At 41.7% G+C, this 22,360-nt stretch overlaps 3 protein-coding genes across 9 annotated transcripts in view; 1 reads left to right on the forward strand and 2 right to left on the reverse strand.

The window, feature by feature from the left end:
* Positions 1 to 43: 43 nt before the first annotated feature.
* Positions 44 to 1,162, forward strand: LOC6728527 (prefoldin subunit 3). Its single transcript, XM_002103836.3, has 3 exons — positions 44 to 244; positions 322 to 716; positions 778 to 1,162. The coding sequence occupies exons 1-3, from the start codon at positions 158 to 160 to the stop codon at positions 878 to 880; spliced, it is 585 nt and encodes a 194-aa protein (XP_002103872.1). The 5' UTR covers positions 44 to 157; the 3' UTR covers positions 881 to 1,162.
* LOC6728528 (39S ribosomal protein L40, mitochondrial) lies at positions 1,152 to 2,075 on the reverse strand. The gene is made up of 3 exons (XM_002103837.4): positions 1,921 to 2,075; positions 1,611 to 1,856; positions 1,152 to 1,551 (listed from the first exon to the last, which is right to left on the reverse strand). The coding sequence occupies exons 1-3, from the start codon at positions 1,944 to 1,946 to the stop codon at positions 1,233 to 1,235; spliced, it is 591 nt and encodes a 196-aa protein (XP_002103873.1). The 5' UTR covers positions 1,947 to 2,075; the 3' UTR covers positions 1,152 to 1,232.
* Positions 2,076 to 16,666: 14,591 nt separating this feature from the next.
* LOC6728529 (homeobox protein prospero) overlaps positions 16,667 to 22,360 on the reverse strand; it is a 55,460-nt gene continuing 49,766 nt past the window's right edge. For all 7 annotated transcript variants that reach the window (XM_039295839.2, XM_039295843.2, XM_039295844.2 and 4 more), the window contains 2 exons: positions 18,186 to 18,330; positions 16,667 to 17,933 (listed from right to left, as the gene is read on the reverse strand). In XM_039295839.2, coding sequence (XP_039151773.1) covers positions 17,754 to 17,933; positions 18,186 to 18,330 — 325 coding nt within the window. In that variant the 3' untranslated portion in view covers positions 16,667 to 17,753. The remainder of the gene's footprint in view (positions 17,934 to 18,185; positions 18,331 to 22,360) is intronic.

The following is a 22,360-nucleotide window of genomic DNA, read 5'->3' on the forward strand; positions in this document are numbered from 1 at the left end:
TAAGTTTTAAATTTTTATACGATGCTGACACCACCTTTCGATAACAGCATTCAATCGATTGTTCCATCGCAATTTTGAGTCATCGACTTTTACAGCGGTAGGCTGACCTCCTGGAAATTAAATTGCATTTGTAGACGGCACGGCTAAAGGCAACAGGATGACTGGTATTATGGACTCGGTGGAAATGCCCAAATTGCCAGAAAACCAAAAGACCTTCGCCGGCATCCCGGAGGCAGTGTTTCTGGTGAGTGGTCCTAACCTACAAGCGTGCACCTGCAGCTGGACACTGGAGGCTAATTCGTGGTTCTTGGGCCCTTGCAGGAGGAGATCGACACGTTCATGTCGCAGCCGGAGAACGAAAACTGCGAGAAGGTGCTCCAGCGACTGGACGAGCAGCACGGCAAGTATCGATTCATGGCCTGCAATCTGGAGGCGCGGCGGCGCAAGTTGAAGTCGCAAATTCCGGACCTGGAGCGCTCTCTGGAAATGGTCAATGTGCTTCGCAAGGAGGACGAGGAGCGCGAGACGCAATTCCTGCTCAGCGACCAGGTGTTCATAAAGACACTGGTGCCGCCAACGAAAACAGTATACCTCTGGCTGGGGGCCAGCGTGATGCTGGAGTATCCGCTGGACGAGGCGGAGGCTCTGCTGAACCAGAACATCACATCGGCCGTGGGCAACCTAAAGTCCGTGGAGCACGATCAGGACTTCCTGAGGTCAGTTCGAGTGCTGTTATCCAAGTTACTTGTTCTATTGTATTATAAATGTATCTTTTAGGGATCAAATTACAACTACGGAGGTAAACATGGCGCGGGTCTACAACTGGGGCGTGAAAAAGCGGCAGGCCGCTACCAAGACCACCGCCACTACCCCAGCCTAAAGAGCCGCACCCATATCCCATCCCAAGATCAACATCGGTAGCAGCCACTGCTATGTCTTTCGCGTCTTATTTATTTCGACAGTACACCGCACGGGCTCGGCAGGCGATTTCACCTGGTTTATTCTTGTTCTCCACTGATAGCAATAAAACCGCCACACAAACGCATCAAGTTGACTCCAAACGAGGTGCCTATTCCGGAGGAATCTAATATTTTACTTTGGCTACTGGCATTTAACTGCATCTAAACCGAATAAACTGCGAACGCAATTCATTGAGAGTAAAGCCGAATTCACTAATCATAGGATTAGGGTTTAGTTTATTTCAAATCTTTAACATCCGGCACTTGCACGCCTCATTTGACCTCCCACTTCATGGATTGGTGCAGGTAGTCGCCATCGGGACTGACGTAATCCTTAATGGGGGGCGTGGCAACGGGTCCTTTGACGGCGACGGGCAGCAGCTGGGGATCGATATCGATGGCCGCCTGGTAGAGCTCCTCGGACTCACGTCGGAGTTCCGCCAGCGCCTTGTTTTGTGCCTGGACCAGCCGGTCGATGATCTGGTAGTCTGCTACGCGCTCGTCGTGCTTGTAGTGTGCCCACTGCTTCTTTAGGAGAGCACGTTCCTCCAACTGGGCGCTGGTCAGTGGAACTAGCTTCCGCTGCCGTTTGCTGAAGGATAGGAAAGCAATACATCACAACTAACGTGGGAAACACGCATGAGAACCTACTCTTTTTCATCGATGAGCTCCAGTGGAACCTCCAGTTCCTCCACGGGCTTCAGCTGACGGGCATTCTTCTCCAGCCGGCGAATCTGCTTTTCGATCTTCTTCTTCTTGCGATCCTCGCGCTGCTTGACAATCTGCGGATCCAGTTTCTTCTTTTTCTTCAGGGGCTCCGCGCAGAGAACTGGAGTCGTGTGGAGGCAACGTGCAACTGCGATACCGGCGACGGCGCCACTTCTCTGCAGACTTAATCTGAGGCAGGAGGCAGGTGGGGAGTGAGTGATAGCGTGACCACGGAGCAGGTGCATCCACTTACCTGGCAAAGGCGCCCAGCAGCGACATTTTTAATAAACAAATGTGGAAAAAACCTTTGCGTAATGTACAAACAGCTGTTTTTGTTGGTGTTCAATGTCCTAGCGATGGACCTTTCTCGATTGACCAGTCCAATTGGAAAATCGATAAGTCCAATGTAGAATGTAGAAAAGAGGATGGAAAATATGGAAATACTGAAAAAATACCGAAGATTATCCGAGTACGTTATTTTCAAAATATCCATACAAATTACGCATACGACGTGTTGCACAAGGAAATCTTTCTCAGATTTGCTACTTTTTAACTTTATAGGCCTTCTATTTATATTTCCATATTCTTTGCCGTACTTACCACTCACTTTGCCAAGATAAAACAATGCATTTACTATTTTTATACGATTTTAAAACTTTATTTTTAAAGATGAAAATAAACAATATAGTTTTATTGTGTGTTTTTTTGTATTTTTTTCTTAGTAAATTTTACATAATTTTTCAATAAAATAAGTTTTGTTTTTTTTTCGATTAAAAATGTCATATTGTAGTTTAGTGTTTTCCTCTTGTTTTACAATTTCCATTCCATTACACATTTTTAGTACGATGTCTTTCGATTTTGTCGCTTGCATAAATATAAATTTGTATGTTATTATATTCGCTTATATCCGAAATACTGAATTTACCTCATACATATTTTCATTCATTTTTGTGTGGTGATGGTGTCGTGTGGTGTGGTGTCGATTGCTTTTGCTTTGCGCTAAATGCATTCTCTAAATGTAAATCCAAATTTCGATTTTCCGTTTTTCGGGACTTTTAATCATTTAATTGCAATTTTTGTTTGCGCTAAATGTACAATTTTGAGCGATTTATCCGATTTAGCGGGAACAAAACTGGTCCAAAAGTCTAAGTTTATTTTCAATTTGTTGGCCTGAAATGCGTTTCCGAAGTTTCCAAAAGTGTACACCAAACCAAAGTTTATAAAACGGAACCGAAATCGAAACCGAAACCAAAACGTGGCTTATACATATATCGCTATGGTTCATTCGAAATGAGTTAGTTAATCATATAAAGTTAGTATATCGTACTATCGTAAGTGTATACGCGACATAGTCGATTGTGAAATTTTCTCGTTTCCCAACTTTGTATGTTTCCACCGCGTATTACATTCATATATGTTTGCTTTGCTTGATTTTATTTTTCCATTACTTTTGGTTTTCTTTTCTTTACTTTGCTTTCTTTTCGTATTGTGGTAAATAGTAATGTGTGAGTTTTTTCGGGGCAAGGGGACACTGGGGGTGGGGTGTTGGTAAATCGGGAAATTGGAAAATTGGGAGACGTTTCCTATTGTTAGTACATATTCTTATAAATTTAAACTGTGTGTGTGAAGTGACTTGATTCAATCGTTTTACTTGGCCTTCAGCTTCTGCGGAAGAGAAGGTCCTGCGGTAGTATGTCAAGTTGGAATTTCGAAAATGTCAGCGGCTTGTGCTGGCCTTCAATTTCGCTTACTTCGCACTAATCAAATTTGAAATCAATATGTGTTAAAATCTCAACTTAGTATAAATTAGGGTAAATCGTATATGCATCCGCGGGGTTTTCCTCTCATTTATTTCTCATATGGCTCCGGATTTTCGAGGATTACTAGAATTTGGCATTTATCCCCGCATTTTTGCATTTTCCGGAGCTCTTCTTCCACCACTTAGTTTACAATTACATTATAAAAGTTATCTCTAAAGTTGTTTGTACTATTGCTTGGAAATCATTCCGGTCTATTGTTGTATTTTAACTGAAAGTTTTCATTTTTCTATATTTCACAATTTTCAAATGTTCGCATGTTGTTTTTGCTTGCTTAATTGAACATAAATCAATTTCTTGGCTCGATTTGGTTTCACTTGGCCTTTGGGTGGGCCAATACATTTTTGATCGTTTGCATCCATCAACCGAAACGATGCATTCTCCCGCCCCCCGCTCATTGAATTTCGGAGCAGAGTGGGCGGGGCTGTGTTCCTCAAGTCGATCTTTTGTCAATCCTAAAGGTTGGCCGAAACGGTTTAATTCGTTTGAAAAGTTGTAAGCAAAGAACCCTTTACACACCTCGGTGTGTCCTTGTTTTCCGATGGCTAAGGTTTTGTGTCGCTGTGTTTGTGTGTGGTATCGTAATCGTTCGGTTATACAATGTTCAGCTCAAAGGAATATACATACTTATATACACGGAGTATCTGTGTGTGTGAGTGAGTGTGAGGTGTGCTGTGTGTCACATAATCAATTTTAAATTTTGCTAATTTTTGCTAGTTCTTTCCCATCGTCGACTAAAGAAACGATTACGATGCTGCCAACTCAAGATCTCCGGTGTGTGTATGTCTGCAGTGTGTGTGTTAGGGGTAGGAAAAAGCACAAAAGTGGGAAACGGCAGGTTTCCCAATTCGTTTCTGGAAAGTCTTATAGTTTATCTGCGATCCTGTGTCGCTGCGCACTCGCGTTTCTTTTTCATTTTCATTTTCTGAGAGTCGCTAGTTCCGAGTCCTTAAATATAGTTCGCTCTATACCTAATTGCCACCTCTTCAGTATGCCGTTCGCAGTTCATCTCGTATCGTTCTCCGCTTAACTTTGAGTTGAATACTTAGTTATTCGCATCTAAATCTAAATTAAATGTAGCATAGTACATGCAAGTGTCAGTGTGGGTGTGTTCTTCTGGTTTTAAGTACATTGATAGATGAGCAACTCAGCGCTATAGGCGTATGTATGGGGTATAGGGGTATACTCGTGGTGTCTATATCCAAACCTTTGTTGCTGCTTTCGCTAGGCTAAATCATTAATTTTCCCATACATAATATAATGTTCGTCTAAATCGAGTTTTATGTGAATTTCCATTCGCTTACATACTAAAACTAAATACATACATATTTTTTCCGCTTAATTAGGTAGTCAATTACAACTTTTTGCTAGGGAGGGATGCGAAAGTAAATGTTTAAGATGGCTTTTGTGAGATTTGCGATCGATTTTCCTTTGCTTTTATAGCCCATATTGGTGAGTTCCTTCGGAGAGACAGTGTGACCAGGCCAAAGAATGAATCAGTTTTGGTTTTTGCTTAATTTCCGGTCTATTTGGAGCCCTTTCTCTACGTTTACGTTTCCGCTTTCGCGTTCACCATCGTCATCGCTTAGTTTTTGTTTTAATTTTTATACTTTTTACACGATTAATTTCTTTATACAATTTTTGTGTTATAATTTCATCCTCCGCGTTGGTTTTAGTTACATAAAAAATTAACAGTTTTTAGTTTTGGTATTTTCTTTTTGTTTTCTTTTGTTTTCATTGTTACTTGAAGGCACTTTAGATCGGACGTTGTGGCCCCATTTCAAAAATTGCTTTTCACTTGCTCAACTCGTGTATCACGTTGCCGCTTGCTGCTTGTGTTGTGTGTTGTTGTTGCATGTTGCTGTTGCATATTGCATGTTGCTCGAGTGCTATGGAGACGTGGTTGCAAAAAAACAAATTAACAACAAAAGCCTAATCCAAAGTTGTTCGAAACTCTGCCGAAAGTTGCGTTCGAAATGTTACCGAAATCCTTGGTTCGAAACTTGTCCTTTGCCTTGTCTTCTGCTTTTCTTTTCATTTTGCTTCTCTCTAGCCGCCGGTTGTTTGTATTGCCTTGAGTGCTATGGTGCGAAACGGGTCTGGATGTCCTGGAGTTGCCCGACCCGCCCAATGCCGATGTTCTGGCCACTGGGCCGGGCAGTTTGGGTTTATTTTCGAGGCTTGAGAACTGACCACTCGTTGGCCCGGTGCACAAATCCCAGCGGATCTCTTTGGATGTTGTTATTTGGGGAAGGAACTCAAGAGTGTAGAAGGAATCACGCTCGATCGATCGTTGGCAAATCTCAAAAACCAATGAAATGGGGGTTACATACACGAATGTAAGCTGGTGGATTGTGGTCAAGGTAATAGATACATATCAAGTTTTAAAACTAAATTTCGGGCAATGGGGTTAGGATTCATAGCGTTACCTTTATAGTATTCATTTTAGTTTGTTTTTTACATACACATCTTATTTTGAAGTCGGTCTCAGCCCCACCAAAACCTAACTCAAGTAGTGTCCTCGACTGGTTTTCTTTCATATATCTAAACATTTACAGAGATTTGGGGAACACAAAAGTTTACTTTTTCTTTCAATCTTCGCATTAGCTTTTTGGATTTATATTTTTATCATACCTTTCATACACTTTTCCTATGTGCTCCGAACCGCAGTTATGAATTTTGTTAATTTGGTTGGCTTTTTTTTATTTATCTCTTTATAATTTTGAAGTCTGCTGCTGCAATGTTTTGGAATTTTGTTTCTTGTTATTCGGTTTCAATTGTCAGCGGAGACGGGAACTGATTTTTCCAATGAGTTCCTGCCACTGCCTTGGTTGTCGACTAGTCATGTTCTTTTCAGCTTTTTCATCTACTGCTTTTTCGTATTATCCTTTCCTTGCTTGTGTATACAATTTAGGACTGGTTTTTTTCATAAAACCCGAACTGAGGGAAAACTAAAGGTGCTTTCTGCAGTATCCGAGCCCGAATTTAACCGGTTCGAATCGAACTTAAGCTTAGATAAGGTTAACTACCCGGAGATGTATCGAAACTTTGCTCAATTTTGCTCGTATTTTCTAAATGTACAATGTTTTCGTATTAAATTTATTTTAATTTAAGTTTGTGTTTTGTTATCGCTTTGTTTCGGTTACTTTTTCTCATTTTGCATCGATTTATTTACGTTCTTAAAGATAAGGCGCGAAGGTGCTTAAAATAAGCTTGTACTTTTTCTGATATTTTTCCAACACGTTTTCAAAATTTCTTTCAAAGTTTTCCGTTTTCCATTTTCCCGTTCTGGTTTTAGGCTGCTTTCTCTACTGCTTACTTCCCTGCTTCGACTACTGCTTCGTCTACTGTTTTTCGAAATGCAGCTCTTTGCTGCATTCGCTTACATCTTAAGTTTTTGTTACGTAATTTTGTGTTCCAAAATTCAGTAATTTTGCGTATAATTTTTGGATTTTGAATTCGTATTTTTCCCTTTTTTTTTAATCCTAAAGTTTTCTTTTCTTTTTGGTTTTTGTTTTTTTTTGTGGTTTTTTTTTGTAAATTTGTCCTGAATGTTTACACCGAGAGAGAATTATCCAAACATGGCCGAGAGGTTTTTAATTTAGTTCATTTCGTGATTTGTTTCGTACTTGCAAGATTTCCTTTTTCTTTTTTTGGGCTTTTAAACGCGTTGTCATTGATTGAAAAGCACTGATCTTGTCTGCTTTTCAACGGGAAATAAGATTATCTAAACGATCTGAATGTAATCTTCTCATAGAATGCTGCCTGTAAACAATTAAGTTAATTTCATTTTACATGTTCTAATGTTTTCTGCCAGCAGCCCAGTTTTTAATTTTGCCAGCTTAAACGAGCTCGCAGACCAATTTTTGTTTCCTATTTTTTGTTATACCCGCTAATTTACTTTGCCAAACTGTTAAATGCTGAATTTTTACTGTGTGGCCGAAACTGCAATTTATCCGCACATATATCCTTTCTGAATATGCCTATGCATATATGCGCACACGTCTGTCTGTGAGCGAATGTGTGTCATATGTTTATTAGGAACATTACCGAAATACGTTTATATATAATTTTACACTTACACCTAAACATGATTTTTTTTGTGGGTCTGCGAGTGTTGAAAGTATCTGGAAAACTACTGGGCCGCTTGCACCGCGTCTTTGGTCACATTTGGTTTCATTATAGTTCTGATGTCGCAATCTGAATCTTCGTCTGTATCAAAACGTTCGTCTGAGTTTTTTTCTTCATTTATTTTCCGAAATTCACGCCAAAGTCTTAGCCGAGAGTGTTTTACTTCATTTAGGTGTTCGTTTTAGTCTTGCTTGTGTGCAAGAGTTCTCATTCTTGTTGGGTTTCTTTTGCAAAATGCAGCGCGTTGCTTTTGAGCCGAAAGTTGTAATTTATCTCTACGTATTTCTAAGCCGAAATGTTAAAACGTTCTTCGAAATGCTAGCACTTGATTGAAATGTTTCCTCATCCTCCTCATTCCTTCTCTGATCCTGCTCTGAAATCTTTACCTGTTTCTGCTTTTGATTGTGGTCTGGAGTTACTTTATTTTGGGCTGGGCTTGGCTATAAGTATGCTTAGATGGTGTATGTATCTTTATCTTTATTATCCTGAAAAAAAAACTACAAGTAAGCTGCTGCATCTGTGAACTGATCCTGCTCGATTGTTGTTCTGGTTGATGTTGTTGTTGGCTGAACGGCATTAAGTTGTTGTAGTTACTGTGGTTGTTGTTCTCTTGTTCTAGGTGGCTGCTGTCGAGTTCTATTTAATGTATCTTTTGGATATTCTTTGTATCTGTATCTGTATCTAGCTTAGTTGAGTTCGTCTGTCGGTTTGATTCTGCTTCGTGTGGCTGACAAAATATAAATCAATTACGGCGACTGCTAAACTATGAGTATAAATTTTAGTTGATTCTCGTTACGATTATACCTATGCTGACATTCAATTTCGTAGTATCTCTGTTCATTTTGTTTTTTTTTTTTTTCGAGTGTGTCTGTGTCTGCGTGTCTGAGTGCGTAAATTAAACCTAAAGGCGGCGGAGTATCCTGGCGAATAGGTCCTGCCGATCTGATTTGATCTGTCCCAATTTCCAATTGGCTTATATGGTGTGAGTAAAAAAGCATACAAATATCATATAGTTTCTCGTACTGATTTTGGCTTGGAACAAACTGCGTTATATATATTAAGGTAATATATAGGTGTGTCTGACTGATTTGCTGTTGCTTTTGCTTTGCTTTTGAATCGGTTTCTGCTGCTGCTGTTGTTGTTGCTTAGGTTGGCTTTTGGTTCCTGCTTAACATTTACTAGAGACTTTTGCTGCTTGCGCTGAAGATCATTTTATTTCGATTGACATTCGGTTTTATTTAGTTTTGTTTTGTTTGGTTTTCTTTGTTATTTTTTTTTTGCATTTTTGTTGGTTTTGTAATACATATTTAAAATAGCAACTACCATTATCTTGTATTTGTATTTTGTTATTATTTTGTTTTGCTTGCTTTGAGTTTATGTCCTTATATAAGTAATAAGTTATATATATTTATAAGGTTGTGGATCGTAATGTGGTTGAGTGTGTGGTTCGTGTGCGGGGGGCGGGGCTACTTGGGGGTTTTGTGGGGTCACTCGGCCAATACCAGGTAATATTCAATCTGCATGTACCGCTCGGAAAATGCTGCACAGGCGAATACCCTCTACCTTTCTCACTCACTCGATTTATCTGCATTTTGGTTTTTATTTTGTGGTTTGTTGCTTGGGTTCCGGATTTTCTTTACTCAGTGTACATTTAGAACATTTGTTAGCTATGCTGAAATACGGATTACGACGTCTAGAGTATGTATTTTATATATATGTCTATTTATATAGTTTCACTTATCGTATAAATGTTACCGGCACTATTGTTCAGAACTGAAGTATTGTTCAATTTCCCATAACGCTTGAATCGTTCAAATCAGGCTGAAAATGCTGCCAAACTTTGTTGATCGAACTGAAGAACTCGACTCACTAAATCGAAACAAATTGTTCACATATATATGATTGCTTTATATATGTGGTTTGCTGTGTATTACTGGTTACCCCATCCTAAGACTTCTTATTCGACGCTTCACTGTCTCCGCTTCCATTGCTCCTCGCTCCACTACTTTCCTCCACTCCTTCCGAAAACTAAGTATAATCTTTGTATGAACCGTGAACTGAAGAACTTTGCTCTACCCTCTTCCTTTGTTGTTGTTGTACTCGAACGAACTGAGGAAATGCTCAACTGAAAACTGGCTGGAAAAACTGCGGCGCCACGCCCCCTTTGCTGGGTTTACCGGAAGTGGGGGGCGCGGTCGCCGTTTTGGCTTGTCTATTTCACTATTGATAACTTAATCGGTAAATTGTTTCTGTGAAAGGCAACTGTTGCGCGTGGAGGCCGCAGCTTCGACCTTCGGGACATCCAGGATAAAGGCGGCTCAAGGGGATTACAGGGTATGGGTTATGGGCTGATTGGGGTTACTTTCGCCAGCTGCGGCTCCCGCTCGGTTTGTTTGTCGTTTTGCTATATATTTAGTTGTATATGCTATTGTAAAAAATATCATTATAAATACTTTTTTGTTTATCGGTTGCTTACGTTTACGGCTCTCGTTTCGTTACGGTTAGGGTTACGGTTAGCTAACGGTTACCTTAACGCCTACTGTGGTTGCTGTTGCTGTGTTTGTTCGCTATCGCTGTTCTTCGCTTTTGATTTGATCGGTAGCATCATCGGCTGGCTATAGCTAGTCGATATTGCCTGTCGATTGCTCTGTAAACTTATATATTATAAAATATCTGATCACATTTGTTTGCAGTCTCTGTATAAATATTGTTGTTTCATTTGTTCGCTTATCGCCTTCGTTTACATGGTTTACGTTTTAATTACTTTACATATTGTACACATGCCACGCCCCGTGGCACGCCTTTATCTCGTTTAAATTATAGGATGGGCGATCGATCGAAACCTGGATCGATGGCCGGAGAAGGAAAAACTTGAAACTGAAAATCGATTGTTTAGCTCTTTCGCTGGCTCGTTGGAATTGCGTTTTTCGTTTGCTCCTACAGTTGTTTTACATAAAATTTCGTGTAGAATTTTGACAAACGTCTGGGCCCTTTCCTGGTAATTATATTTATATTTATTGTAGTTCTTGTGTTTATCCTTTCTGGGGACTAATGCAGCGGCTGCTTGCTTCTTGGTGGTGCCAATGGGTGCGATTTCGTTTTGGTTGTACTTCAGTTGACGACGGCTGGTGGCGCACCTTTAATCCTCGAAGGATTACAAAGGGCGCCGATTGGGAAATAATAATAATATTGCTGGGCTATTGTCTGGGGGCCATGTCCGACCCCCGTCTCGAGTTGCGATTTGTCAATTTTCACCTGTTTATTGCTGCTGCATCTGCAAGTGCATCTGTATCTGTAACTGTTTGCTTTATTGTGTGAGAGTAAACCAAAGGAGTTTTGCAGTTCGTTTCGCAGCGCGTTGCACGTCCCCCCAGATATATGTATATATACATAGATATATACTTTTGATTCAGTTTCGTGTTACCAGGAACGGTTCCAGTTAAACGCACGCAAAGTTATCTGGCCCATTTGGTTTGGGCCTGCTCGTAAGAGAATTGTGAAACAAAGGGTTTTTATCACTTATTCTTGTTGTCTATGTGAGTCGTGATCTGAGTGTGACTCCCCGATTGGCTGATTGACCCACCACCGCCGGTAGCTGAGATATATCCTAATCCCGGACAGGCCAAGCATGATTTGCATAAAGTTTTGATTGTGGCTACTCCTCTGGTCTCGCTTCCCTCGGGTTCAGCAGGCAGGCATCTTCTTCGGGGCTTCGTCTTCAAAGATTTTTTGTGGCAGTACATGGGACTGCACTTCTATTGGCAATTTCTTGTGTGGCATGCTCGGCTCCACCGGTGATCGGATATATAACAACTGGGATGGGTTCTAAGGGGACACTCAGATCTGCTCGATTGCTGATTCGTAAATGAAAACATAATTGTTGCTGTTGTCGTTAATTGCTAACTGAAAACCTCGGTGAACGAACTAAAAGTTTTGGCTTATTTGGCTAATTGGCTATTGCTGCGGTTGTTGTTGATTGATTTCAGTTTGAGTATAAAAATATAAATCGTTTTATAAAAAGTTATTGGTTGCTGTTGCTTAATTGTTTATTTGTTTGTTTGTTTGTCTGCTTGTTGCATTGTATTGTACTATAAATTATCCCGGTTCGTGCGTGGAACGCTCGACTATTGCAAATGAAACTGTGGCATAAAATCTGATTCTCCTCCCTCGCTTTCTGTCAAAATTCAACTATAAACACTTATGGATTAGTTTTGGTATTGGTTTATATGTATATATATTTATATTTGTATTCGATCATGGGTAAATATTCAGTTATATTCAGTGTAAAATTTGAACTCAGGATGGCTTAAGGACTCAACAAAAAGAAATACCTCTCTCCTATCGCTCCATATTGTATATATAGCGTATTTATCTTTGATATGTGTAGGCAACCCAAAAAAAGTTGCTGCTGGAAGTGCTTTGTGCTGTTGTTAATACCAATCTTTATTTTATGTATTGTCGCTTCTAATTGGGCTTGTTGTTGTCCTTCATATTTCGAATTCTGTTTGGTTTTCTAGGCTTCTTTGCTTTGTATATTTGAGTAAAAATATTTATTGTGGTTGTGGAAAACTGTGAGAGATTAACTTAAAAATATCACATACGAGTTGTGTATGTTTCCCTGGCTATTGTTGGCTGTTAAAACTTAATTGCAAATTCTCATCCTCCCTTGCTTTACTGTTATCGGTTACTAAGGTATTTGTTTATCGTTATCGTTGTTTTTATTCGGTTATCGTTTTTGTTTAGGGGTTTATGCAACATTTTCTTTATATTTTTATACTTTCTCATGTGCTTTTTGATGTTGTTGTATATATATCAATTCGAATTTAGAATTTCCATGGGCAATATGCATTGCGGCCGAAAAGTTGGGTTTACGTCATAAGCCAAAAGTTTTAACCTCTTCTTCATAAACTTCACAAATAAGGATGCGTAAATTGATTCCTGATTGATCAACTGAAAAATGTTAGTAATACTGGTTGCTGTTGCAATGATTGCAGGAATTTTGATTGTTTAACTAAGTCCATTGGTGCAGACACACAGTGCATGCCGAAAGTATACGCACTGTGTGCTGCTCTATTGCAGTTTGTTTTAAAGAAAGATGTGGTGCATTTGGATGCGCCACGGCTTAATCTTCATACACTCCTCCTCTACACTCTTCTGTCTGATTCTTCCTACGCCAAATAAGTGATAAAAATGTTACATCCAAACGGTTTTTGTTTATTGTTCGGTGACTCGATTTGTGGCCAAAAGTTATTGGGAATTTTGAGAATCGCGCTTGCTACTAAAAAAACGCAATTGTTTCCTTTTTTGGAAATATTTCATCGTTAAAAAGATTTTTCGTTTCATTTTTCATTTTCATGTATACCAAAACTGCAAATTTATGTGTATTTTATTTTACTTCGTCCTTTCTGTCTTGTGATCAGATGTTTTCCAAACCAAGGATGTTTAACTAACTTATGGTTACTCTGAAGTTGAAGTTACGAATAGATTTGCTTTGATTTACCATGGAGTATGTACCCTACGTGTAAGTTTGACTGATTTGCTTTTCAGTGTTTTGTGCGTGTGTGGGCTTGCCAAAGGGGATCTGCTTGATATATATACCGATTTGGGTTTGGCACATCTCCTATCTCAATCCCCTACTCCTTCTTCACTTCGTTCTTCCCTCCTAATGGAAATCGCAATGCGAGCATTTTCAATGCAGTAAGGCTGTGAGTGAATATCGTCCTGGCCTTGGCCAGAATGTCCTTTTCAGGGGCTCTGAGTGGGTTTTTGGGGGTCGCTTATGCTTAGACTGTAGTAATATTTTAATTACGTGTATGTAGTTGTATTTAAATGTCGCTATGTACAAATCTGATCAATTTCTGTTATCGGTTTTGTTTTTCATTCAGTAATCAGTAATCGGTATGTTTTGGGTAATTTTCTTTTGGTTTGCTTGGTATTCTGCGGTATTAATGCTTTTAAAATCTAGTTAAAATTGCATATGGCTGCGTCTGCTTTTATATTTGGTAATTGGTTTACGTGTAGTAGGTATATACTTATCTCGCCTTCCATCTGGATCTCGCTCCATCGTCTGCCTCGATCATTTGATCGATTTTTTTTCGTTATCGGTTTGCGTGCAGTGTTCATTATTGGTTTAAGTTTGGATTTGCTGTGCTGTGAACTCGATGTTGGTCTGTTGACCAGCACTGGCCACACGGGTCGCTGATTGGTTGCTTTGTCCGGATGGATGTCCATCGTCCATTTCCGGTTCTCGTCTGGTTTCCTGCTGCTGCTGTACTTAATCTAAATGCTTATGCTAACTTAGTACCTGGTGTAAACTGCACCTGGGGAACAGCGGCAGCAGCTTGGCCCAAAAACGAGGAAGGAACTTTGCTTTGGCCTATGGCTGATCTGTAGTTCATTTTGGAATTTTTCCAACACCGAAAGATTGATCTGGAGGAAATAAACTCGCTTTCCTAGTGGTTATCGAAAGGGCATTCCGAAGTTTGGTGGGCGTGGCTGAAGGCTGGCGCAAGTGCTGTCCGCGTCCGCCAGGTGTCTCTTTCGCTTGGTTTGCGTCGCTCGAATAAGATGAATTATAATGAATTTCGCTTACCCTTCTCGCCTCTGCGCTCCACCGATTAGTTGAACTTGTTTTCGTGGCTGTGGGTTAGTGAGGTGTGTGATGGTGGTGGTGGTGTTGTGCTTGCCAATCAGTTCCAATTTTGCGGTGACAAATGCCAAAAATTCTTCTGACGGAGGTTGGTCGTTTGGTTGGTTGGGGAGAATTGAACCAAAAATGTGGGTAGTTTATAAGCGGCCAAAAAGGTGGGGGTTAAATTTTGGTAAAGAAAAATCCAAGCGCCGTCATTTGTGTTTTCTGTTTTCTCAATTAATTTCGCTTTTATTAACCAATTATCGTTCGAGACGGACCCTTTGCTGGTCCGCCCCTTTGATTTGTTGACTTAAGTTTAAGTATGTATGTTTATGTTAGTATAAATGTATGAAATATGTATGTTGCATTAAATATACGCAAGTGTAAGTGTGCTCCTGTGTCATTTGTTGGTACGCAAGTATATCGGTTCATTCGCCTTCCTTGAGGTAAAGAAAGAAAGCGCTGACTAAAACTGATTCAAACTGAATAGAACAGAAAGGTTTGATTGCTTAATTTTTCGTAGTTACTTTTTTTGCTTCGTATTACTGTTAACTTTGTGAATTTCGACGGTTTAGATACGGATGCTTCTCGCTATTTTCGAATTTTGCTTAAAGATAAAATTTCGCCTAAAGTTTTGTTAGCCAAACGTTTATTGTTAATTCGCCTTAAATTGCCTAAATGGTTTCGTCTCATAATTTCGCTCGTCTCGCAATTGTCAATTAACTATTTTTACATCAATCAATAATTTCGTATGGAGTCTTCTGCGCGAAGCCTCCATATTGGTTTTATCCGAAACAATAATGAAGTTAGTTCGATTTTTAGTTTGTTGTTAGTTACTTTTCTATCACAAAATCAGTTACAATTGTATTTAGATCAATTTCAATTTCATTTCCAAATTTCTTTTCAAATTTCATTTTTAAATTTCAACTCCATTGCCAAAAGCCGCTTCCTTCGTAAATTTTGTAAAGGCATTAACAATCAACGCGTCACTCCTGGTGCCCCAAAATCGGGCTTGAATTTCGACTTCTGTCTGCTGTGAAGATGGGTGAAACTCAGGGGTAAGATAACTCAACTTGGTAATGCGATAAACTTAAACTTCAGTTCGATTAGCGAATGCCTCTGCCTGCCTCATCTGCTTTGTACGATTCCCTAAATACTAATTTCGCAAATGCATTTTTTTATTTTCCAATTATCCAAACTTGAATTTCACTTTCAATTTCGATTTGAAGAGAACCTCAGTTTCTTCCACTCGATCTCGCTTCTCGGATTAGGAAACTCACCGTCTTAAACGCGACTAATTTTGTCATAGTTTCGCCAAAGTGCAATCAAATTTTGCTCACATTCCCCATGGGAACTCTGGTTAAGCCTAAAAAACTCGCTTAGTTCGTTTCAATTTAGTTTTAGCTAAAATTCAACTATTGTTCAATAATTTCGTGATCATTGTTGTGGCCGAAAGGTTTGCTGTGGTGCGATCTCGTCTGCTCCTTATAGCGGTGTTCCCATCCATTTCTAATCTTAACTCCCACCAGAGGGCGCTAGGGTGCGGGGCTGGCTAACTTAGTAACTGGCTAACTGACTTGGTAACTGACAGACTGACTGACCTACTGGCTGGCTGGCTGATGGAGCTCCTCGGAGCAATTGTTGGGCCGAAATGGTCGATTTCGCTGCGTTCGTTTCGTTCGAGGAATATGATTTTGTCTGTGCCAAATATTCAAATGTTTTGCATGCAGTTAATGATGTTGTTGCTGTTGTCGCTGTGCAGCTGCAATCGAAGATGAGATATTGCGGCTGCAGGAACAACAGGGTTTGCCCGCCCCAGCCCCAAAAGTCGCCGGACGGAGAGCAGGCAAACATATCCCTCTAAACCCGCCCACTTTCCATGCTGTGTCTGCTGTGCTGATGAGTGAGAAGTGCATGATCGATCTCAGCCAGCCAGAGATCGGGACCTATGATTTAAACTTTTAAATGTTCATAAAATCAGGAGAAAGAAAAAACCATATTTTTTAATTGGTATTTTTGGTGTTTTGTGTATATTTTGTTTTGTTGCAACTCAAGGCCAAGTAAAGTAAATTAATTAAACTAAACGTTAACTTAACTAAACGTATAAATTATTTACATAAATAACAGACTAGTGTGTGTGTGTGTTTGTGGTGTGTTTTAGTGTGTATGTCGATTATTCTATAAAATTAAGATGCGTGCTCGAAAGTGGGGCACTAAAGGAAAAGAATTGATTAAAAATAAACCGTATTCAAGGGATTCATGTTAACAATTAACTTTGGTCGAAGGTTCGCATAACGTAATGTAAGAGATAAGATGGTAAATTTAACTACCCTAACGCCCGCTGTTCGTACAAATAACTCTGGCTCTCTCATTAAAAATCTAAATAGTTTTCGCAAATTTCTTAACCTTTTTTTTTTTAGTTTTTGCTTTTAGTTTCGCTTAATAGACATCGAATATATGCTTAGCGCTTAAATGGGGGATAAAGGGAAGTAGCAACCTTAGTGATCGGGTGACTTTTAAACTTTTAAGATTAATTCCCGATTTCCGGCCGTCAGAGCTGCGCCTGCTTTTGTAAAGCAGTGCGGAACTGGGCGGTGGAAACTGCTTACCGGAAAGTCGGTCGACCAAGCAGTGCGATAGAAACCACTTCCTGTTTGGCCGAGCGATTTTCTCTCTCTCTCTCTCAAATGAACACACACTTCGTACCGATGCGAGCGTGTGTGTATGTGTGTGCGTGGAATGCGTGTGGTTATTGTGTAGGTATTTCCTTGTGGAATGTGTGTCAACTTTCGGTAGATCATTAGACGGCTCAACTATTTGTTAAATATTCATACGTATACGTAATCTGCTGTAAATATTTTCAAAAAAATTTCAACTAACAAACCAACGGCGAGTACAGTTTACACTGCCTGTAAATTACGCTCGGTGTGTGGGTGTTCTCAGGTGTGTGGCTTCAGGTTTTCTTTCAATTTGCACTATTTCACATTATTAGATTAAAACTTGCTGCTCTATGTTAAGTTTTGGTTTTGCTCAATCGGCCCACTGGATTTGTATATCCGTGGCCCACATGCTTCATATTCTTGTCACTCTTTCGCTGAGGTTCATGTGTGTTTTAATTGTATGTATATGGGTGTGTCAAGTTGTGTAGTTTTTGGAAATTTTTGAAAAAATATTTTGCTCAGTGTGTTTTCTAAACGCGTTTTCGACTCGTGTGCTTTTGCAAATCTCTCAGCTATGTCTAAGTTTCTGCCCTGTGTGTGGATACTGTTTGTCGAATCGTTTATCCTCGATTTTATTGCTGGGTAGTTGGTCATATCCAGTCGTGTTTCCTGCGCAGGTTTAGCCTTTTAGCTTTGGCCTGCGTTTCGCCTTCGGATGGCTGCTGCCGGGCCTGGAGTTGGTGGTTGTAGCGGTGCTGCAGGTGGTGGAGGTGCTGGCCGGACTGATGGGCGGTGGCATTCCCAGTGGGTGCGGCAATGGCAGCGTCGGCAGCGCCAACTCCTCCACTTATTCCAGCTGCTCTAAAAAATTGGGCGACTTGAAGTACTCGGGCACGGGATCGTCCATGCGCGAGATGATCTTGTATATGGACTTCTTCCACGACTGCTCGGTGTCTTTGCCACCCTGTATTGCACGGAAGAACTCCCGCAGAGTCGATTCGACCACGAAGCGGAAATTCTGGGGTACCTGTGGACCGATTTTCTCGATTAGCGACTAACTCCGAATAGGGGTTCACTGGTCATCTGGTTAGTGGTCCTAACGCTCGCATCCACACACACTTTAGTTATTCATTTTGAAAATCATTATTTTTCTTTTCTTTTTTTTTTTTGGAAATTGGGAGTGTGTGTGCATGTAGAGTCGGGGTCTTGGGGCCTTGGGTGGTCAGTGTTAGTGGGCTAGTGTGAGTTTTAGTGGGTGTGGGTGTGGTTATTGGCATACCTCAATGTGGTTATTGCGATTGTAGTGCAAATTGAGCACGCGATACAATTCACTATCTCCAGCAATCAACAGATCATCGGGTGTCTTGATGCCTTCGGTGACAGCTTGTCGTGCATATTTCTCCATTTGTATGTAGTAGAATTCTCTGCAGATGCGTAGATGAGGAATGTTTGGTTTGGTCAGTATTCTGTTTGGTTTTTTTTTTATTCTATTCTATTTATATTTTTCAGTTCAGCATTCAAATTTACAAAATCGTAAACGTAAATAAAAGCGTAATCAAGGTTTGAAACAAGGCGAGAGGTGGGTAAAACAAAGGAGGAAAGTCGTAAAGTGGTAAACCAAATTCAAAGGAAATCGCTAATGCTTCGGTCGCTTGCTCGCTCTCTCTCTCACCCACTCGCTCAGTCACGCTATCTCGCTCACTCTGTGCCTAGGGGTCCCTTAATGCATTATATTGGATAGCTGTTTGAGTATGACATTATTAATAATTCGCTGCATACTCTTAGGCGCGTCGTGTATGTGTCGGTGTCGCTGTGGGTGTGGTGGGTGTGTGGGTGTGTAAAGAATTTTTAATAAATCTCAAATGTGCAGCAGCAGCTCGTGGTGGTGCAATAACAATTGCAAGTCGGGGCGGCATCTTCTAGCTGCGGTTTTTGCCTTCTTTCCTATTTTTTTTATCCCAGGACTGCCTTGGGGGTTGGGGATTTAATTAGCAAGTGCAGCGCGATGCTGCCGCAGTTGCTGCTACTGCTGCTGCTGCGTCGCCTTGTTTAGTCAAGTGATTTGTGTGTGAGCTGCCATTCGCAAGGGGATATGGCGAGGATGTGGCAGGGGGATAGGACTGGGGGGTATATGCTTTACTTGGCAACTGTAAGTGATTGCTTGTCTTCCGGCCTGACTGCCTCTGCTGCTGCTGCTGCTGCTGCTCCGCCTCCTCCAACCCCCTGATTCTCCTCTCTTCTCGCAGTTCCTGCATTGTCTGCCGCGCACTAATTGTTGTCTTTTTGCTGGGAATCCTTTGGAGTCCCTCGCCCCAACCCTCCCGCATCGACCCCTCTTGACAACGCTCCGATAATCGCGCTAATTTCAAGATTTCCCAGTAGCAGAAGCGCCAAATGCATTTCTCATGTTGTGCCACGGCGCTCGTGTTGATTTTCCAAACAATAAGCGCAGAATGCGCAAATAGAAAATCTTTTCCTTCTGGCCCCCAGCCCATTGGCGCGCCCCCCTTGCGGCTCCCCGGAGGCGCTGGCACTTGAAGAGCAGGAGGGAGGTGCTGCGTTGGGATGGGGGTGTGGATCGGGTGGGTGGTTTTGGGATGGCTTCATAATGAGGCTGATGGCTTGGCCTGGCCGAAAGAAAGGAATCGCTGTGTGACAGTTTTGTGTGACAGTTCATTGTGCCGGGTGTCCATAGTTATTAGGGATTGCCAGGATCTCAACCCCGTCCCGTTTCGGTTGGGGCTCGGTTTGGTTTGAATTGCAATTAGCTTTGTGGCTGGCGTGAAAAGGAGCTTGAGGCGATCCTTATGCAAGCAACCACATGTGGCAGGAAAAGGAAGCTTGGCTTGGCGGTTTCAAATGCGCCACTTAATTTAGATAATAAGCCGTGCAAGTGGAACTGCAGATGTGCAGATGCAATGGCGTTGGGGCTCGACGGAAGTGCTAATTAGTTTGCATATAATATTTCGTAGCCTATTTATTTGGGCCTTCACCCACACACACGCACCAAGAGAGAGAGAGAGTGAGGCGAGAGCGTGGCAGAGGGAGAGGGAAAACCACTAAAACACTTGTTGAAAGGCAGGCAGGCGTTGCTTTGTCAAGTGCATTCATCTCTCACCCACGCCGCACCCCTCTAACTCACTCTCACTTCGCTTGAATGTGTGCGTGCCAGTGTGTGAGTGTGTTTTCTGTGTGTGTGTGTTTTTTGTTCGTGTGTGCGTGTGTCTCCTTCTTCGCTGCACCTTCTTCTTCTTCACTTCCTCCGCAATAAATCACGTATCACGGATTACGGTTACGAATACGAACGAGTAGAATGTTATTAATAAGCTCACACATACTCACCCACACATATGCAGACATCTCTACCTCATACATTAATGAAGTAATTGGCAACACTTTTGCATTGTATCTATATATAAGCATCTGTACAAGTCATATACGTCTATATACATATACAGAATGGAGCGTGTATCGTATCTGAGTGTCTGAATGTGGTATGTAGCATGTGTGAGTGTGTGTATTTATATAATTGTAACTGCTGTTGTTCCTGTTGTTGTTGTTGTTGTTGTTTTCAGCAAGATCTTTTCACGCGTCGAAGGTGGAGGGCGTTGGGGAATGGCTGGGAAGCTGCTCTAAGCGCCAAAAGGACACTTAACCTCAAAAAAACGGAAAGCGGCTCGATGAGAAACAAAACACGGAAAAAGAACAGCGTGAGATGTGCGAGTGTGTGGGTGTAAGCGAGTGGGCTAGCATGTGTGTGGGCGTATCCTTGAGCGCCTTTTGCCAGTAGGGCCCTGGCCATTGTGCTCGAGACTCTCAAGTAGCTGCCGCCATGAAAAGCGGCCAAAGAAACCCACTGAATGTATCCTGGCAAACAAACTAATTAGCCCGCCAGGAGTCTGAGTGTCGGTGGGGCTGTGGTCGCATATGTCTGTGAATGTGTGTGTGAATGCATGTCCTTTGCCGCTTTCTTTCATTATTTGCATTTTGGCGAGCACAAAAAGAAGTTACTGCAGCTAATGCAATTATATAAGTGGCCTGCTTGAGGACCTCGAACAAAAGGCACTTTTGTTAATTAGCCAACACACACACAAACACAGATGAGGCAGAGGGGCCGCAGAGAGGGGGTGTTCGGTGTGTGTGTGTGCGTGGGTGGGGCCCACTTAAGGAGGCAACACTTTTTAATATGCCAGCGCCACAAGTTTCTTGGCCTCGCTCTCCGCTATTTTCACACTTGGCTCTCCAGCTCGAGTGGCAGCTCATCATCGTGGCGCTCATCCTGCGGACTCTCCAGCTCATATTCACCGGCATCCTAAACGGGGGACCTAACCCCTTGCGTTTTTCTTAAGTGGCCACTTTAGGCAACATGTTATTAGAGCACTCAGCCCCAGTGTCTGTGTATGTGGTTCTGTGTTCGCAGTGTGTCTGTGAGTGTGGGAAACTCATAATATTAACTTGTGGCTAAGAGAGAGCAGAAAGCGGTTACAAGTATTCATTTCCTAGGTTAATTTAGGGGGAAAACGATTAAGAGGGAAAGCATTTTCCCGAGAACAATGAAAACTAAAATCAAACTAAGCAACTCAGCATGAGAAAGGAACGCAAAGAAAACCGTTACATCCCAACTACCCCTAAGATCCAAAAGCAAAAAAAAAAAAAACGGAAACAAACAATCGAGTACCAGTTAGGAAATCAGAAAATATTCCCACCCATTTTAACCTCTCGCCCAAGAAGTCGCCGAAGTCGTCGAAGGCAAAGACAAGATGCCAACTCCCCGATTCCCATGCAAAGTAGGGTTAGGGCACACCGCGCAAGGGTAGCAACCCCCATAAGAAATTCCGAACAAACCCCGAGCGTGCCGCCGGGTCTTGATTTGTTGTCTTTTGTGCTGTTCGATTGTGCGCAGGTAGGGGAATTTCTTAGGGTGTCTTGCGGACAATTCCTTAAGACGTTGCGCATGTCTTAGACAAATCGGAGACGGGCAGCTGCTAAGCCGGCGATGAAAGAGGGTTGCAAGTTATAAATCCAGGTGAGACCTTGTGCCACGCTCTGTTTTCGGCTCGGTTCTCTGTTTTCCTTCGGCATGTTATTCACTTCGGGGCGGACAGATGCGGCCCGGATTTGGCGCGCAAATCACGGCGACTGCATGCGGGCCTACCTCACTTCACGTTGGCTCAGTTCCATTGAGAACAGCCCGCTCCTTCCACGGAATAACCGTATATCCGAATTTACCCACACCACGAACTATCTGGCAGCTGTCGTTTTTCCGTAGTCGTTGTCTTTCTGCTCTTTTTGGCAACTTCTTGCGCAATTTCACGGACTGACAGTTGGAGGCGCGGAATGACAGCCGAATGGTGTTGCATGTCCTGCGACTACTTCTTGAGTGCAAGTCGAGGGTTTCGACAGGTGGCAGTCTCGAATTTGGGCAATCAATTTGTAACGAAAGCCCCTGCCTAA

Source organism: Drosophila simulans, chromosome 3R (genome assembly GCF_016746395.2).
Source record: "Drosophila simulans strain w501 chromosome 3R, Prin_Dsim_3.1, whole genome shotgun sequence".
In the NCBI taxonomy this organism is placed as follows: domain Eukaryota; kingdom Metazoa; phylum Arthropoda; class Insecta; order Diptera; family Drosophilidae; genus Drosophila; species Drosophila simulans.

Bases quoted from the DNA above. Each gene is read 5' to 3' on its own strand.
- LOC6728527 (XM_002103836.3), top strand. From the start codon at position 158: ATGACTGGTATTATGGACTCGGTGGAAATGCCCAAATTGCCAGAAAAC. The intron at 245-321 runs GTGAGTGGTCCT...GGGCCCTTGCAG, and splicing joins TCCCGGAGGCAGTGTTTCTG to GAGGAGATCGACACGTTCAT. The intron at 717-777 runs GTCAGTTCGAGT...TGTATCTTTTAG, and splicing joins CACGATCAGGACTTCCTGAG to GGATCAAATTACAACTACGG.
- LOC6728528 (XM_002103837.4), bottom strand. From the start codon at position 1,946: ATGTCGCTGCTGGGCGCCTTTGCCAG. The intron at 1,857-1,920 runs GTAAGTGGATGC...CTCCTGCCTCAG, and splicing joins CTGCTGGGCGCCTTTGCCAG to ATTAAGTCTGCAGAGAAGTG. The intron at 1,552-1,610 runs GTAGGTTCTCAT...CCTATCCTTCAG, and splicing joins GAGCTCATCGATGAAAAAGA to CAAACGGCAGCGGAAGCTAG.